The following is an 18322-nucleotide window of genomic DNA, read 5'->3' as shown; positions in this document are numbered from 1 at the left end:
TCCAGCAAAACTTGAGACATCTGTGGCAATGTGTTGTGTGACAAAACTACACATTTCAGAGTGGACTTTAACTGTCCCCAGCACAAGGTGCACCCGTGTATTTATTATACTGTTTAATCAGCTTCTTGATATGCCACACCAGTCAGGTCTATGGATTATCTTGACAAAGGAGAAATTCTCACAGAGATGTAAGCAAATTTGTGCTCAAAATTTGAGAGAAATAATATTTTTGTGCTTATGGAAAATGTCTGTGATCTTTTATTTCAGCTCATGAAACATGGGACCAACACTTTACATGTTGCGTTTATATTTTTGTTCAGTATAATTAATATAAAAATCATTGGGCGTTGTACTTTACTATCAACCGTAACGCCTCTAGGTGGGGTGGTGATTTCTTCACCGATTTTATACTATCCGGACCGCTCGTTAATTTCTAACGGCAGTTCCTGTATTCTCCGTCTCCAGTTGTGTACCTCATCTGCACAGATCACTTTAAATGTAGGACCAGGACAAGATGGCGGGTACGTAGTCTATTTACACTAGCATCGGGAAAATGCACAATTCCGTCCCAAATTTTAACAGTTTCGAGTGAAACTGTACAGCAGAACAATTTAGTTATCGATTGAGTATCTTTTGATTGAGTTTTTGGTTGTTTTTAACAGATATATCTTTACTCCAAGAGGATTCCCAGGAGGAGTTGGACGGATGTAAGTTTGTCCCTGTGTTTTCAGTGTTGGAAATTGCTAGCTAGCCTTGCAATGGATGCGATGATTGCCTTGTCGGCTCTCTGGAGTTCACGGGTCTGTGTGGGCCTTGGATAGACGAGTTGGACTGTCCCCTTTCTTTGCAACTTAACCTCTTCGATGTGTAGTGAGTTATATTCACATCCCACATTTTAAATGCTCTCAAAAGTAGTTTCGTAAAAGCTAACACTCACGCGCTTGCGCAAATTTGGCGATAAACTAGCCAGCTAGCTAGCAAGCGAATTGGCGAGCTAGCCTCTCAGATAGCCAAGCAGCTAGCTAGCTATGCAGAGTAACCAGCGATTCGATTCACTGCATTACATTTGATTATGATCGTCTCGCTTCCTTCGCTAGCTAGGTTCTCAACCTAATACATCAAGCTTGCATGCAGGATTGTTAACCTAGCTAGGTCAGCTAGCTAGCTACCACCCATAGCGGAGGGAGGTTACTGGTTTCTGTTACATTAGATATGCAACCCAGTCAGGGCCCTACGACTATAGCCTGAAACTTCCTGAAGTGGACTATTTGGCTTGCTAGTCTTTGCAGCCAAACTAAATTAGTATGATATAACAACTAGCCAGCTATCTATTTTTTTTATTACTATCCAGTATGCATATTAGACAATTTGGTGACTGATAAATTGTAGCGAAAGTGGGAAGTTAATGCACCTAGTCTGGCTATTGTGCAATAACTGGGATGTGCAGTTACCATACACTGTACAAGCTAGGTATTTATTTTGCAGTATGATAGATTGCTTTGTGTCAGTAGTACATTTTGCAACATACCCATACCATTGCGAGAACAGTCATGCAACAAGTCCACCTACAGATCACTACCATCATCCTATAGATCCCCACCTGCTTGTATGCTATGTGTATTCACTGTATTTCAAGGACTTCATATGTTTCTTTCACCAAATCTGTCATTTTCACTTTTGAACTTTTYYCCCCCCCCCTTGGACTGCATTCTCCTAACCACTGTTGATATGCTAATAGATTTAGCATTGGTGCCAAGCTTCTGCCACTACTGCATGTCACCTCATCACTGTCCCTCACCGGCCTGACTGGGTACGTGGTGGTGGGTGCCTCTCATGCACAATATTCCCAATGTCTCTAATAGTTGGTGTGGATGACTACAGCTCAGAGTCTGACGTCATTATTATACCTTCAGCCTTGGATTTTGTATCGCAAGATGAGATGCTGACTCCTCTTGGAAGATTGGATAAATACGTCGCTAGTGAAAATATTTTTAACAGGTAAATGTCCAACGCAATGTTATTTAAACTCACAATTTTGAAGACCTTTTTTAATTTTTATTATGGAGAATATTTATTCATATCAAATTTTGTTATGACTTCCAGACAAATGGTGGCACGAAGTTTGTTGGACACACTAAAAGCAGTGAGTGAGGATGAGAGGGACTGTATCGGCGTCTTGGAGAGAGTGGGTCGACTTGCTGATGACTCGGGTAAGACCCCATCGGTTTATAAGAGACGTTTGTTTCATATTTAACGACTGACTGTAGTGAAAACTGTCTGTCGTGTATATGAACTGGCTGTGTGTGTCTGCATGCTCTGGACATGCCCTTATTTCTGTCATGAAAGTAGTCTGTCTGTTCTCTTGGCTGGCCACTAGTGCAGAGGAGAGAGACCCATGAGTGTTTTGATGGAGCGGTGTAGTTAACTGCACCTAGATGCCATTTCACACAGGTGAAATGCAGTCTGTCTGAGTTTTACAGCTGGTCCCAGTTGCTCCCTTGGCCCTGTAAGGTGTAGGTAGGCTGAAGGTGTCAGCATGCTTCGGTTCAGCTGGCACCGAACGAGTGTGCTCGCATACTCCCTTTAAATACCTTAACTTGGGAAAAACAAGAAAATCGGCAATAGTGATGTTTGTCCATTTTGAGACGCCGTAGCCAGTATACACTTCCTCAAAATAGTCTGAATTAATTTAAGACAACTCAAGAAATCTGTAATTCATTTTGAAGTTCTTGCCGAAGAGCTCTTAGTCACACAATTTTACAGGGGCGTAGACTTCGGCTCCGACTTGCTTCCATTAAAAAAACGTGTACCCGAACAGCCCCCAAAAGATGTCCAAAAACTTCACAAAATGTCATAAAATATACACAAACTGAACTGTTTCGGCTGGGAAGCGTGCGGATACCTTTAAGAGATGTAGAGGAAGGTGCACCACTGCTTATACATATCCAGCAGGGATTAGAAAATAGATTGGGATTTGGGCATTTATTAGTTGGGATAACTAATAATAAGTTATCCCAACTACATTTGCAATGTGCAATGGTCAGGTCTCTGTAGTTCTCTGAATGTAGTGGCCTAGCAGTGTCCTTGTAAGTGCAGGGCATGTCTTTCAGCGTAATGCAGGAGCCCTGCATAATGGTGCAGGCATACATTAGAGCAGCAACCAGTTCCCTTAACCCTGGAGTAAACTGACCAGAGAGGATCTTAGTCAGTCAGTGGGCATGTATTTTAAACAACTACATCAAAAAAAAAAAAATGTTTTCCCTTAGCATTACATAGGCTKGGTGTGCTTCGGGGACATTCTGGCCCCGCCTGGTAAAGCGGAGAGTCAAAATGCACAGTCCATCAGCATCCTTCTCACAGCTATTTATTAGTGCGTCTTTAAAACATAGGTTTAACTAAATTCACACCTGAAGTTAAGACAATCTAACTGTGTTTCTGCAGATAATTTCTCTGGACAAATGATATCCTCCTCTGGTCCCAGGGCATCCAGCCAGGTGTCAGTCATTGTTGAACACTTGTGCTGCTGACGATGATGAAACCAGACCCCTTTTGTCATGGAAGACATTTGATCTTCAGGCTTTATTGACCCCCTTTTCTACTGTCCTTAAAATACCTCTTAAGTGTTTTTAAAATGTCTTACCTTTCTCTTTTCAGAGCCCTCTGTAAGAGCAGAACTAATGGAGCAAGTTCCTCACATCGCCATTTTCTGTCAGGAGAACAGACCTTCCATTCCGTTTGCCTTCTCTAAGTACTTGCTACCGATCGTGGTGAGATACCTGGCTGACCAGAACAACCAGGTAAGGGAGGCGTGTGATAAGAATACATTACATTCTCCTCTTTTTGTATTGTTCAACATACTTTGTTCTGTTTTTTGAATTGCCTCTCACTCGCTCTCTCTAGCCATTGGCACATGTTAAATAAACATCTATTCAGCGACAATAAATTAAGCTCATAGATGTTATGCTAACTGTTATTAATAGCTTCTGTATAACGATTGTGATATCTCGCCAGGTCAGAAAGACCAGCCAGGCGGCCCTGCTGGTGCTGCTGGAGCAGGAGCTGATTGAGAGGGGGGACATTGAGACCCTGGTGTGCCCCGTTCTGGTGGACCTGACCGCCCCCGACAGCAACGACGACGTCAAGACGGAAGCCATGGCCGTGAGTCATGTGACCAAGGAGATGCCTGAAATGGCACACTATTCCCTATATAGTGCACTACTAAGTAGCTTTGTTGGTCAAAAGTGGTGTAATACATATGGGAATAGAAGGTGCAGTAGTGTGGAGACGGTGGTCAGGGAACATGACCCACACAACATTATGACATTATCAGACAGCTCCTGTGCCACGTTTTAGATATGGTCATATCAAATGCAAAAAGTAGAATAAGGTTGACCCCTTTGTTTTATTTACCATAGCTGTGATTTCCAGAAGCAGGCTGCAGCCAGCATTCAAATGAATGTTTGCCCTTCTGCGGATAGTGCAAGCCAAGGGTATTTCAAAGTTGTCTGTAGAACGCAGGTAGTGTTGTGACATTTTAGTTCAAACCACCATGCTGTGTGAGAAGGATCCTGACGGACGGTGTATTTTGACGCTCTATTTTTGTGTCTGTAGATCATCTGTAAGATGGCTCCCATGGTGGGCAAGGACATCACCGAGCGCCTCTTCCTGCCCCGCTTCTGTGAGATGTGCTGCGACTGCAGGATGTTCCACGTGCGCAAGGTCAGTAGGGACTAGACTAGGGTTGTGTTCATAAGGCACCAAACAAATGAAAACGGACTGAAATAGGAGGGACTAGCTGGACTTGGCATATATTTTTTTCTTCTTCCCGTTAACATTTTTAAACGTCTTCTGTTGTGCCTTAATGGACACGGCCCTGCATTAGATCACACCCAGGCAGTGGCTATACACTCAAGCAGACTTTCTCACATGTAGTATTTGTCTTTTCAGTTTTTTTGTTTAACATATTGTTAAATCTGCTTGGGGTTGGAGTCATTGTTTTAGATGAGGTCATTTTTGTGTGTTTGTGGCAGGTTTGCGCTGCAAACTTTGGCGACATTTGCAGTGTTGTTGGAGGAGAGGCGACAGAGGAACTCCTGGTACGTGTTGACTTCTTTTGGTTTCATTCTTTCTCAGCCAACTGACTTTAACTTTGTTTGCTTCCAGTGACACACCAGGGTTTACTTAAATGAGTCATCTAAAAGCCAGAAGTTTCTGTTGCACATGCCGTTCCCAACTGCCGCTTTTCCACCTCTTTTTCTGAATTCTCAGTATATTGTTCTCTGTGTTGTGATATTGAGATTGTACCGGGTGAAACATTGATGCGCTCACGCTCTCTGACTCCACTCAGTAGCTCGGCCTTGTGTGACGATGAAAGGGCATTCTAAGCTCTGACTAACTGAAACACTGTTTTACTTTTCATCTGGCTCTCTTTCCCACCTCTCTCCTTTCCTGTCCAGCTGCCCCGCTTTTTCCAGCTCTGCTCGGACAACGTGTGGGGGGTGAGGAAGGCCTGTGCTGAGTGCTTCATGACTGTTTCCTCGTCCACCTCGCAGGAAGTGCGCAGGACCAAGCTATCGTCGCTCTTCATCAGCCTCATCAGCGACCCCTCCCGATGGGTGAGCACCGAGCAGAAATGTGTCAACCCACATCCTGAATGGGAACTAAATACTTTAGCATAGGCATTAAACATTGACCTCCTGAGGCCAGAGTTCTACTCTTAATCCTCTAGGTATTTTGCTGTTAAGGGAACTAACTTGTCCACTGTATCTCAGTTGGTAGAGTATGGCACTTGCAACGCCAAGGTTGTGGGTTCGATTCCCATGGCGGACCAGTAAGAACAAAAATGAAAATGTATGCACTCACTACTATAAGTCGCTCTGGATAAGAGCGTCTGCAAAATGTAAAATTAAACTAACTTTTTAGAGTAAATACATATTTTATTTTTTACTGCAGGGCCTGTGGGTAGTAGTTAGCCCACTTCGGGGAACATTCACATGACATATTTTACCAGGATGTCTGACAGGCCAACTTCCTTATTTGAATGCACAACTTGGCTACTTCTCTTTACAAGAGTGTCTGCTAAATGACTGTAGAGTCATTGACATGTAATACTCTTTTGTTTCTTGACCTCTGTCTCTCTTTCTTTGTGTGTCAGGTGCGTCAGGCTGCCTTCCAGTCGCTGGGCCAGTTCATCTCCACGTTCGCCAGCCCCAACAGTGTGGGCCAGTACTTCAGAGAGGGGGAGGTGGGCGAGTGCTACTGTGTCCACCCACAGAACAGGTGCAGCTATTGTTGGTCTTTTGAGCAGGCATCTAAAAGGGAATTTACATGAATGGCTGGATCCTTTCATTCTGAAGAAAATCCACCAAGCTTGAGATTTTAACTGCTTTGTTTGTAACTAGCTTCCTCTCTCTCCCCCAGTACTGAAGAGAAACCACGGAACCCAGACTCTACAGACCCCTCCCTAAGGGCTAACACAGAGAATTACTCTCAGAGGCAGGGGGAGGACTTGCCTGCATGCACAAATGGCAACCAAGAGGAGGGTTGTCCACAGCAGGACTGCATTTCGACAGGGGACCTGGGGGGGGGGGTGTTGTGCCGGACAGAGGAGGTAGAAGGAGTGGATGTGGCAGAGGAGGGGGGTGGGGAGCAGGCGGCGGAGGCCTTGATGGACGCCTCGGACGGTGGACCGTGCTGCGAGGATGCCGACATAGTTCCAGAGTGCCTCTGTGGCGAGAAGCGCAAGAAGGAGCCTTCCTCGCTAACCCCCGACTCCTCTGACACAGCAGGTGCTCGGGAGGAGGAGGAAGCCCCTTCAGGGGATACTGAGAATGAGCCACAGCCACCTGAGAAGCACACAACCTCTGAGAAGGATGACTCACCAGCAGACATATCTGAGCCCTCATCCTTGTCTGAGCCAGTAGAGGAATCCCCATCTGTCAGTCCTCAGGACAATATCCCCGAGCAGGAGCTCTACAACTCCTTCCACTTCTGGAGGTTGCCCATCACTGAGATGGGCCTGGACATGGAGCTGCTCCAGCAGGGGGAGAGTGTCCAGGAGGAGCCCCCCAGCTATGTCTCCTCCAGTAAGGGCAAGGCTAAAGCCTCGGCCCCAGTCCTGGATAGGAAACAGCTGGAAGAGCTGATCGAAAACCTGGAGCCTCATATTGATGACCCCGACGTGAAAGGTGAGCTGTGCTCTGTGTGTAAAGCTGTAGCTTGACCTCACTGTCAGAGGTCTACACTCTACTGCTGAGATCACGAGAAGCTGCTTACTTCAATACCATATGTAGACATGTAACTTAATCAGAGGTGGTTATTTTGGTAACTGTTGCAATTCATGGTTGTGCGTCTATTCATATAGGGACAGTGGCTCAGTGTGTAGGCTGAATGTAATTATATTGTAAGAGAAGTTGTCATGGAGGGTGAATTCCCTCGGGTTATAAATAGACTAATCCTTAACCAGAGCAAGCAGTGAAATTCAATACGTTGTTGTTGACAATTAACATTCCTCTGCTGTGATTGGACAGAAGAAGCTCTTTCACAGGTAGTGCTCAGAGCCTAACCCTATAGGCCAATGGTGTGAGAGGCTGGCCTTTGAGTCCAGTCCACTGTGTTTTTGGTGGAATTGAAACCCTTAATGTCGCATGTGAGGCTAGCAGCCTGCTGGCACCTGGCCATTTCACACAATACAAACTGGAAGTCATTTTTGGGCCGACTTGGGAGGGGGAAAATAGAAAACCGGGAGAGGTGTGTGTGTGGCCTGTAATGTTACAAATGGCACAAGGAAAGGAAGAGGCATTGTCAGAGGATCCCAGAAAGCACTAGAAAGAAAATTCAAACTAAGCCGTTTTTCCTTCAATCTTCGTTTTATGTGCGAGCCTCCTCGTCTGCCTATAGATGCAATCCCATCGTGCTGCATGTAATAAACTCCGGTAGTGTAGGCCAGGGATGGGCAACTCCAGTCCTCAGGGGCCAGAGTGCTGTAACACTGCCCTGCCATCCCTAGCAAACACAGCTGATTTAAACTAATTGCATTCCAAACTGAGTAGTTGATTATTGGAGTCAGGTGTGTTTTCTGTGACACTAATCAGACCCCTGAGGACTGGAGTTACCCTGGGTTAGACCTATACTACAGAACACTGTGTTCCAGTACTGTTTGTTTCTAAAATGGGTCACATGAATTTAATGATCTGTCACTGAGTACGGTTACATGGACACAATAATGCGATTTATTGTAGGTAGTCAGATTAATATAATAGTTTGATTTAAAATGTTTACAGGCTTTGTAAGAAGAACAATCTGAAATCAGGCTACCTGATGTCACTCTGATAAATGCAGAAAATCACCAGTCTAAATAAACATTCCACCACAGCGACCATGTTATTTTTGGGTTGGGACATATAAAGATTGAATGTGAACTACTTCTTAGACTCATATGTTCTGATCTCACTTCACTGGCGCCGAAGAGGAAGGCGCTTGGCTGGTGTCGGCGCAGTTGAAATACACAGCTGGAACGGCAATTTGTTTTTTGGTTTGATATTTTTTGTATTTGTTCTTTATTTAAAAAAATCTATATATATATATATATATATATATTTTTTTTTAAGGTGTTTAGATGTCCTAATAATTAGACCTTACGCTGATATTTTTTTTATTTAAATGAGCAGAGTAAGGTGTGTACATGACTACTGCCATAGTCAGTTTAGTATGGAATTATTACTGTGCATGTAAATGTTATCACCGGTGTCATCATGCCAGACCTGCGTTGGTTTGACAAACCGCTCATTGTTGCAGATGGAAATGGAATCCATAGAGCTGACGGACAATCATCAGTTCTGTCAGAATGTTCCGTAACGCTGTCCTCCTGAACAGGCCCCAGATGCACTGAAGCACAATGACTGACTCTGCTTAGCCGTGACAGATTTACAATCTGCTCTTCCTCGTCTGTTAAGATTAACCCCGTGTCGGTGCTTAGGGCCAGTGCAGTGGCTCCTCCATGGTTTTGAGTGTGATCTGTTGTTGTGAAGAGGGGCCGGCTGTAAGCCCAGACAAGGGCTCCCTGTTGTGCATATGGCACAAAGAACGCTTGTTTGACAATGACACGCGCGTGCACACACACACAGGCCTCGATGTGCTGTTTTATACACTCAAGGTAATGGTGTCGCAACAAGGAAGAATAGGTCTCCTAGACGCTTCATGTATATGATAGAGCACAGGCTAGGTATTAGCAATATGGTAGTTGCTCAAGTTGTATTGTGTTTGGCAATAATACAGCTTACCCCTTGGGCATTGTTTCTGAACAAGAGAACATGGTGATAGAGCAATGTGGAACTCGCCWGCTCATCCATGTCCCCCCCACCCCCTTCCTGCAGCACAAGTGGATGTCCTGACAGCTGCTCTGAGAGCCACAACCATGGACTCTCACCTAGAGGATGCCTTCCTGGAGCCCCGGGACAGCCAGGGGGGACACCACTACGACAACCCCTTTGGAGTGCACCAGATGCCCCTTATAGGACACCATTCAGACATGGAGGTGAGGGGGTGGAATGGCGTCACGCCTATTGAGAGAAATTAACTGTAGGGTTGTCATGTTTGACCTGTGATTAATCCTGGTGTCTGTGTAGAGGCGAAACTCCACCCTGCAGATGAACTATGGCGACGACTCTGAGCTGAGCGATAGCAGCTTCAGTCCAGAGGACGAGAAGAAATCCAAGCATCAGGACGTGATCCCTCAGGCCCTGCTGGACCAGTACCTGTCCATGACGGACCCTTCCAGAGCTCAAACGGTGGACATGGAGATCGCCAAGCACTGTGCCTACAGCCTGCCTGGTGTGGCCATGACCCTGGGCAGACAGAACTGGCACTGCCTCAGGGACACCTATGAGACCCTGGCCTCTGACATGCAGGTGTGTCTACGCTCCACTTCTGTCTTGGCTACATCTCACTTACACCTTCTGTCAATTTTACTGTAAATGTTTTTGAGGAAAAATACAGGTTTTCTCTTCAGAAGTTGTTTTCCCCCCCCCCCCCCCCCCGTTCGTTCCATTTCAACCTCTAAACACTCCCCACCATGGAACACATTCACTGGAACACAACTTTGTGGAACGTGTAGGTAGATCTAGATTGTGTATAACTGGCATGCCTCGCTCACTTGTAGCGTAAGCTTTAATCGTGACGTTTGCATCTGCACGTTCCACAACGTCGCGACCTCCTGAATGTGCCCCCATGGTAAGTATGTAGCCTAGCAGTGTGGCTCTCTCACTGTGGTCTATTTCCTCCTCCCCTGCCAGCTGGTTGTTGTCAGGGAGGGTGCTTTGACAGACTGGACCTAGACTGGAGCATGGAGCAGGTTTGCTTTTCTTTCTGGTCCTCCTCAAGCACCTTTTTTATTAATTTTGTGATTCTCCAAAGCCCAATGTGTGGTTCCTTGGCTTTCCAAAAGCAGTCCTCCAAAAACAAACTTGTGTCCTCTCACCATTCAGTTGTCAACCCCAAAGTTTGCCTGCCTGCAAGGAATGACATTTTGCCCCAGGCACGACAGCTGAAGGGCTTGACACTATTGGCTCTGGTCAGACTCTCAATTCCCCCCCCCCCCCCCCCAATCAGTGAGCTGGAAGCCTGAGGACTGGAGTTGGCCCGCCCCCCCCATGTGATTCCTCTGTCTCCCCCTGGCAGCTCCCTTTGTCCCACTTTTATACACGCCTTCTAACGTCACTGGGTCTTCCTGGGCTCTAATGTCTCTCTCTCTCCCTTCTCCAGTGGAAGGTGCGTCGGACGTTGGCCTTCTCCATCCACGAGCTGGCCCTGATCCTGGGGGACCAGCTGACGGCAGCGGACCTGGTGCCCATCTTCAACGGCTTCCTCAAGGACCTGGATGAGGTACGGGTAGGGGTCCTCAAACACCTCTACCACTTCCTTAAGGTCAGTCGGCACCTCTTTCTTTAGCACTCACATCAATATAAGAAAATACTTGATCAATATTTAAAAGAATACTAATAGAAATGATCATTAGAATGGATGGGTTACCTTTTTATTGTGTTGTCATGATGAGTTGACTGCAGCTCATAATGGTTCATATTTCCCATAGTGATGATAGGATCCAGGCACACCTGCTGTGTCTTCTGTGCTGCAGTGGTGTTTCTCTGTGCTGCAGTGGCGTTTCTGTGTGGTCGCAGGGGATCAACTTCTTTCTCGCTCCCTCTCTCTCTAGCTTCTGCACCAGGACACCCGGCGTAAATACCTGTACCAGCTCCAGGAGTTCCTGGTCACAGACAACAGCCGCAACTGGCGCTTCCGATCAGAGCTGGCAGAGTAGGTTCTACCCTGTTATCACACTTCATGTAATCCATTTATTTCCCCTGTGACTTTAGTTGTCACACACACCATTAGTAGCCAGAGAAGTAGCCAGACGTAGTGATATTCCTGTACTGTATGGGTGAGGGAGTTAAACATAGAAGTAGCTTTTCCAAGATGGCTGTTTTGGTGACATTATGTTCTATGGGTCAGGGTAATCTGTATCTCCTCTGTGTTCTCAGACAGCTGGTGTTGTTACTGGAGCTGTACAGTGGTCAGGATGTTTATGACTACCTTCGACCCCTGGCCTTCAGCCTGTGTCTGGACAGAGTGTCCTCTGTACGCTGGACCTCCTACAAACTGGTACGTCACAGCCAGCGACACGGTCACAGCCAGCGACACACACGGTCACAGCCAGCGACACCACCCCCCCCCCCAGAACTGTTCTGATTTAAAGAAGCAATAAAACTGGCCTTCTTTTTAGACTAGTTGAGTATCTGGAGCATCAGCATTTGTGGGTTTGATTACAGGCTCAAAATGGCCAGAAACAAAGCACTTTTTTCTTTAACTCATCAGTCTATTCTTGTTCTGAGAAATGGCTATTCGATGTGAGAAATTCTTCAGTTTCTTGGCAATTTCTCGCATGGAATAGCCATTTCTCAGAACAAGAATAGACTGACGAGTTTCAGAAGAAAGTGCTTCGTTTTCAGCTGTGCTAACATAATTGCAAAAGGGTTTTCTAATGATCAATTAGCCTTTTTTAAATGATAAACTTGGATTAGCTAACACAACGTGCCATTGGAACACAGGAGTGATGGTTGCTGATAATGGGCCTCTGTACGCCTATGTAGGAATTCTATTAAAAAATCTGCCGTTTCCAGCTACAATAGTAATTTACAACATTAACAATGTCTACACTGTATTTCTGATCAATTTGATGTTTTTTTTTTAAGGACAAAGTGTGCTTTTCTTTAAACAACGACATTTCTAAGTGAACCCAAACTTTTGAACGGTAGTGTATACATCTACTGGTAGTATTTTGTAACGTTACACCACCACATCCTTGGTAAATATTTCTCCCTCCCTACCATTTCCACAGATCTAGAACATTTCTCATGTTTTGCGCAACATACACAGCAGGGCGACGTACTGCTTACAGACATCAGCAACAACGCTATTCAAGTCTGCTAAAGATGGCCGCTATTGTCTCTTCCCAATATTAGCCTTTCACTGAGGCATGCCCTGATTGGGAAGAGATCATAGTAGTAGTTTAGCGATCACTCTGAAACAACGACTATTCCGTTCAAGACGTCACCCAGTTCTCTGGGTTTCATTTACCCATAATTTGATGAGAATTTTGACACACAAAAAGGAATCCATAATATTTATTGTATATTGTTAGGTGAGTGAGATCATCAGGAAGGTGGCGTCGTGCCAGGCGCTGCTGGCAGACTTCCTCAGTGAGCTGGTAGAGAAGTTCTGCCACTCCCCCAAGTGGTCGGGACGACAGGCCTTCACTTTCATCTGTCAGGTGAGGACATCTTTGTCATGTTCATCGTTAGGCTTTGGCGGTATACTGGGTTATTTGGAACTAGCCACGGGATGGTTTTTCAACTCCATCAATACTGTTAACCATTTTTCTGCTTGTTTATAAGTTATTTGTAGCTACTTTTAAGTAAATACCTGCAGTCAACTTGTGTAATACGTTAGGAAATAAAGCACATTGCGCTATTCATTTCACCTGTCACATTATTTTTTCATTATGAAGCTTACTGGTAGTCCCCAGTCACATGGTGTTTGCTGACAAGCACACAACGATGAGTCTGCCAGCATAGCCTTGTGAGTCACTCACTGTTGTGCAGGACGCACCAGGTGATCTAGTTACAGTTTGGAATTCATAACTAAATGTTTGCCAGCTAGATCTCTTGCAACTTCAGTGAACTGTCTAAAATGTGCTAAATGCTCTGCGGTTGTGTATTTGGTTTGCTAATTTAGCTTCTTGCGGTAACAGCAGAGTCCCCTCCTGGATCAATAGCCTAGCGGTCTCATATTTGTTTTGTATGTGCAGCAAAGTGTGAGTAGCATTTTTGTGTTACTTGTATAACTTTGCGCTGGGATGTCTGTCCTACAAATAGTTTGTCAGACTTTATAAAATGTTCCCAATTTGTTCGTTAGCATTTAGCTAGCATTTGCTATGGGATTTGACATGTGTTCTTTATTTAACCAGGGTAAAGCCCATTGAGACCATTTCTTTTTCTCTTTTTACTTGTTAGCATTACTATTACTAACATTTGGATTAAAGGGGTTTGACAATAGTGCCCCTTGTGTTCAGTGCAAGTATTACCAAATATCCCGGGATGGCACAAGGTCGGTATGACAACCGCCCAAGCCTATTCATCGTTATTCTTCTCATCTCCTGACCTATACAACACAAATAAACATCCAATAGGCCTAACCAAATAAGGTAAATACTGTCTTCTGTCTGAACTACTTTAGAGTGGTGTATGTTTACGATCCTAGAAAATGAGTTGGGCTGTATTTATTTGTCATAGGGTAAGGTAATGGCAGCCATGATTTTTTTGGGGGGGGTAATATTATTTTTATTGGAATTTCAGTTCTCCCACATTATGCGCCACAGTAACAAATATATAAAATAAGAATAACTAACAGACAGAAATTAAACACAATTTCAGTTTAAATAAAGGAATTAGGTCCAACACATGGAATGTACAGTGTAATCTACCACCACTCTAAGTAAATCCTTGCAGCGTAATGGCTGATAAATCAGGTTCTAGGTAATTCAAATAAGGTTCCCACACTTAGTAGAACTGATCTCTTTTTAGAATGTAATGTACATGTCAGATATTCCAATGTAACCCATTCAAATAGTATCTTATGCCAATCCTTAATAGAAGGGACCTTGTCATTAATCCGCTGTAAGAGGATGTTTTTCCTCACTGTGATGGTAAGGATGTTGTAAAGCCTCATCTTTGCCACCGAAGTAACATGCCTATTAGGGAGAACTAACGTCAAAGAAATTGGGTCCAATTCTAGGTCGACCCCACCCCCCCCTTGAACATTAGTCCAGTACCTTTTTTGTAATTTGTTTATGGTCACGTTCCAATGTGTTAGGGTGTCTATCAGTTTTACATTTTAGACATGGAGGAGGATGAGGGGCTGTATGCAATCTGTGTCTTATTCTTAATTGAATTGCTCTAGTACGATTACAGCTAGATATTGTTTTTGCATATCTCTAAATGTCCTCCCACACATCCTCGTCAATAGTAATAGAAAATTATTTCTCCCACCCCCCTGTGTGTGTCAACAGTAAAAAAAATAAAAAGGGCCTTATAGCATCATAAAATAAATGTAGATATTTTCCTTTGTGAGAAACACGTTTTTTCAATGACAAACACATCAGGGTTGCTTATCAAGGTGGTGCTCTTCAAAATGTCTTACTTGTAGAAAGCGGAACAAGTCCTGCTCAACCATCTCCTCAAATGACTAAATATTTTCAGCAAATAAAAAGTTTTGTCTGCCTATGCCCTTATTAAGCCAAATGTTAGACAGAAATCTGGGTACAAAAAATCTAGGTGGTTAAGAGCAGAGGTTAGTTTGGGCTTTCCTAAAAAACATTGAACTGACCTCCATGCTTTGAGTGTATTAACTGTAATGGGATTATTGCAGTAATCTTTTATAGATTTGAAGGGGGGTACAGAGGTAAGACTACAAAGTGGTATAGCCTCTGATCTAGTTAAGTTAATCTTGTAGCCTGAGAATACACTGAATAATTCAAGAATATTAACAAGAGGTGTAATTTGAAGTCTCGGGGCTAAAGATGAATATCAAAACATTGTCAGCTGCCAAGGATTTTTAATTACGTTTTTTTAATTGAAGAGCCTTTAGTTTCCCCACCCTCATATTACACAGTGGAGTAAGTGGCTATGGTAGCTATGAGGACACTGCTTTCAACGGGCCACTTGACATTGTCCTCACCGTTTTATTTGATAACATGAGTGGCACCATTCTCTGTCCCACAATGTCTATTGTGTTGGAGGACAATGAGATCATGATGACTGAGTGGTCAAGTGTGTTAACGCACAAACACAACAGAAAGCACAAGTGTGTGGGTCTTGTGCATGCATACACAGAATCACACACTCCCCCAATCCATCTCTGAAACACACCCCCTCTGACCATCCTCCCTCTCTCTTTCTGTCAGCTGGCGATTGAGGATGACTGTGTGTCGTTGGAGCAGTTCTCGGAGCACCTGCTGGCCCCTTTGTTACAGCTGGCCTCCGACCCCGTGGCCAACGTCAGGGTGCTGCTGGCCAAGACCATCCGCCAGAGCCTGCTGGAGAGAGGTACGTACACGCACACCTGCATGCTCCTCTGACCAATTCCATAGTTAGGCCTAGGAAACAACAAATTAAGCCATAATTGCTTATTTTATTATAAAAACGAATCGTATTTAACTGCACTCACAAAATGCATAGTATTATGCATTGTGAAATAGTCTGGATGGTGTATGTGTATATATAGTTATGTCATTATTAATCCCCAATAAGGAAACATGACAAAGTATGGCTGTTCTCCATATATCGTCAGCTTAACTGCAGTTGAACCCTGGTTACATCTGTCCTCTATTCTTCCTGTCGTCCCTGCAGAGTACTTCCTGCATTCTGCAAACTCCCACCAGGAGGCGCTAGAGCAGACACTGGTGGCCCTGCAGATGGACCTGGACAAGGACGTCAAATACTTTGCCAGCGTGCATCCTGGGAGCACTCGCCTCAGCGAGGATGCCATGAGCACCACCTCCTCCACCTATTGAGCCCAGAGCACTCCTCGCCCATCTAAACACACACAGGTTAGGGTGCAGAGGGCTTGAGGCAGCTTTTTTTACTGCCACTTGTAAACAGGCACAGGGGGAGGACCCATGCATCAATACAACTCCAATCAACACTACAGATTAATTTAGTGCTTTGATTTGTTTATATATATTTTTTTGCCACAGAAGCCTTAAGTGTCTTCCTTAAACTGGAAAATACTTGAATGTCCGGAGTGGATTCAGTGACTAACAAAACAAATGGGGGGGGGACGCATGGGGAACGGCGCTAATAGGGACCATTTTCCCCCATCGGTTCCTCCCCTTCCCGCTCTCTTTCTATCGCTCTCATCCTCCCGAGACTTAGCGGAAAAGCCAGTATCTCACAAGCTTTATGGAACCACATAGCAGGACGACTGTCTCTAACTCAAAACATTTAAACGGTGTAAAGTTTCTGTAATTGCTATTTCTTATTGATACTGTATAAATGACTCCTATGCTGCATATATATATATATATATATATATATATATATAAAAATAAACTTAAAACCGTCTACCATCAGCCGCCTTCTGTGGGCGGTGGACGTAGCACGTCTTCTCCTCCTGGGCTCCTGCCTCCATTGTTTTAACTCTCTAGTGCAGCACATTGTTGTACCCATAGACAGAGGGTCTCCCCCTGGCAGGCAGGGGTTCCTGTTGTCAATGAGAAATAAATGTATTTTTATTAATATTATGGCTGTCCTTTGCGGTGTTTTTTAATTAAGTAAGCGGAGAGATATCCAATTGTAAAAGGTCAGCACACACTCACTTGAAACGGGGTATTTTAACCTGAGAATAAAATACTGCGCCGCACCCCCACCGTTATACCCTATCTGTACATATCTCTAGCAACTTTTCCATTTTGATCAGCGATCATGTATTGTGATACCATGTTTTACCTGTCGCAACATTAAATAAAAAGCAGGCACACATTTGTATTTTGTTTGTGTAGGAGGGAGGGATGGAGGCTCTGGAACACATGTTGCTCAGGATATTCTTAACACCAAAGAGGAGTTTTATATACAACTGGTGCCATGCCCGGGCTGGGATTGAATCGGATTGCGGATCACAGGCATTGTGGCTTTTAAAGGCAATTTTACAGTAAATGTTCCATATGTCGGCTCAATCGGAAATTGCCTTAAACGTCTACGCCTATAACCCGCGATCAGAATGTATGTCGGCCCTTGTCAGACTGTTTTAACATAAGTTWAAAAAAAAATGTAAGCATCAAAATCATTGAGCCATTTACATGAAGACTTTCCTTTACCTTGCTTATTGGATTTACACTGAGGGCATAAACTGTAATGACACTGGGATTCAAACCTTGTTACACCCTCCACCATGTTCCTTCTATTGCTGCTCACTGGTTGCCCCATTGGTCACTCTAAACTCCGCCCACTGGTCCTTAAGCTAGAAAATGATTAGTTAGACAGTGTGTTGAATCAAACCAGGGACCTGTTGCAGCACAATCCCACGTTCTTTACGCTCTCCACAACCATCCAACCTCAATCTATACATGACTGGAATACCCCAGTCGCTAAAGTCTGCCCATTGATCATTCTTCCAATAAATCAATCATTTATTCTGAAGCTGAGGTTTACTACAAAGCAGGATCAATTAGTTAGCCGGCTAACTTCAATTATTGTATTTGCAGCTGTTTTTGAAGCTAGTTTACAAACCAAATTGTGAAAGATGCAAAAACTAAATTAAAGCGTAGAAAGTGCATATAGAACAGTTCTACCGTATCTTATACTTGCTTTCAATGAGTGACAGCTTTAACTCCAAATGTGAATTTGTTACACATTGAAGCTATAAGTTTAATTTGTGTTTTTGGTTGTTGAGCCAATGAATGCCAATTTCAAGCTTATCGATTTAAAAAAAAATCTAGAAAATGTCAAGTTAGCAGGCTAACTCATTAATCCTGCTTTGTAGTATACCCCTCTGCCCCCAGGACCAGATCACGAAAGTTTGCATGTACAGTGTGAAACTAACCCACTCATTTTCATTAACCAATTGAGCTTGCCAGCTTTTAGTCCTAAAAACCAGAAATTAGTTGCCTTTGGTTCAATCAGTCATTCCTATGGGGGGGGGGGAAATGCTGAAAATAAGGTATGAAGTTAACACAGGCTTAGATCTTATACACTACATGAACATCTCATTC

The 18322-nt window shown here is 44.1% G+C and overlaps 1 protein-coding gene across 3 annotated transcripts; it reads left to right on the top strand.

Moving 5' to 3' along the window:
* The first annotated feature begins 410 nt into the window (after positions 1 to 410).
* LOC111972779 (serine/threonine-protein phosphatase 4 regulatory subunit 1) lies at positions 411 to 17093 on the top strand. Of its 3 annotated transcripts, XM_023999852.2 has the most exons (20): positions 412 to 521; positions 663 to 707; positions 1739 to 1810; positions 1914 to 1998; positions 2104 to 2210; positions 3655 to 3797; positions 4012 to 4158; positions 4612 to 4719; positions 5031 to 5096; positions 5457 to 5615; positions 6155 to 6279; positions 6421 to 7187; positions 9375 to 9535; positions 9627 to 9908; positions 10762 to 10923; positions 11213 to 11313; positions 11538 to 11658; positions 12698 to 12826; positions 15518 to 15659; positions 15963 to 17093. In XM_023999852.2, exons 4-20 carry the CDS (start codon positions 1940 to 1942, stop codon positions 16124 to 16126), a joined length of 2943 nt encoding a protein of 980 aa, XP_023855620.1. In that variant the 5' UTR covers positions 412 to 521; positions 663 to 707; positions 1739 to 1810; positions 1914 to 1939; the 3' UTR covers positions 16127 to 17093. The 3 variants fall into 3 exon arrangements, with proteins under 3 accessions (XP_023855619.1, XP_023855618.1, XP_023855620.1); XM_023999851.2 differs by lacking the exon at positions 1739 to 1810 and having other exon boundaries at positions 411 to 521; XM_023999850.2 differs by lacking the exon at positions 1739 to 1810 and having other exon boundaries at positions 411 to 521; positions 1863 to 1998.
* The last annotated feature ends 1229 nt before the right edge of the window (positions 17094 to 18322 follow it).

The sequence above is a fragment of the Salvelinus sp. IW2-2015 genome, linkage group LG14 (genome assembly GCF_002910315.2).
Source record: "Salvelinus sp. IW2-2015 linkage group LG14, ASM291031v2, whole genome shotgun sequence".
Taxonomy (NCBI): domain Eukaryota; kingdom Metazoa; phylum Chordata; class Actinopteri; order Salmoniformes; family Salmonidae; genus Salvelinus; species Salvelinus sp. IW2-2015.
Note: the sequence above shows the minus strand (reverse complement) of the source record. Positions and strands in the feature narration are given on the sequence as shown.

Coding starts and splice junctions, on each gene's coding strand:
- LOC111972779 (XM_023999850.2), top strand. Junction 5,616..6,154: donor TCAGCGACCCCTCCCGATGG/GTGAGCACCGAG, acceptor TTTGTGTGTCAG/GTGCGTCAGGCTGCCTTCCA. Junction 12,827..15,517: donor CCTTCACTTTCATCTGTCAG/GTGAGGACATCT, acceptor TCTTTCTGTCAG/CTGGCGATTGAGGATGACTG.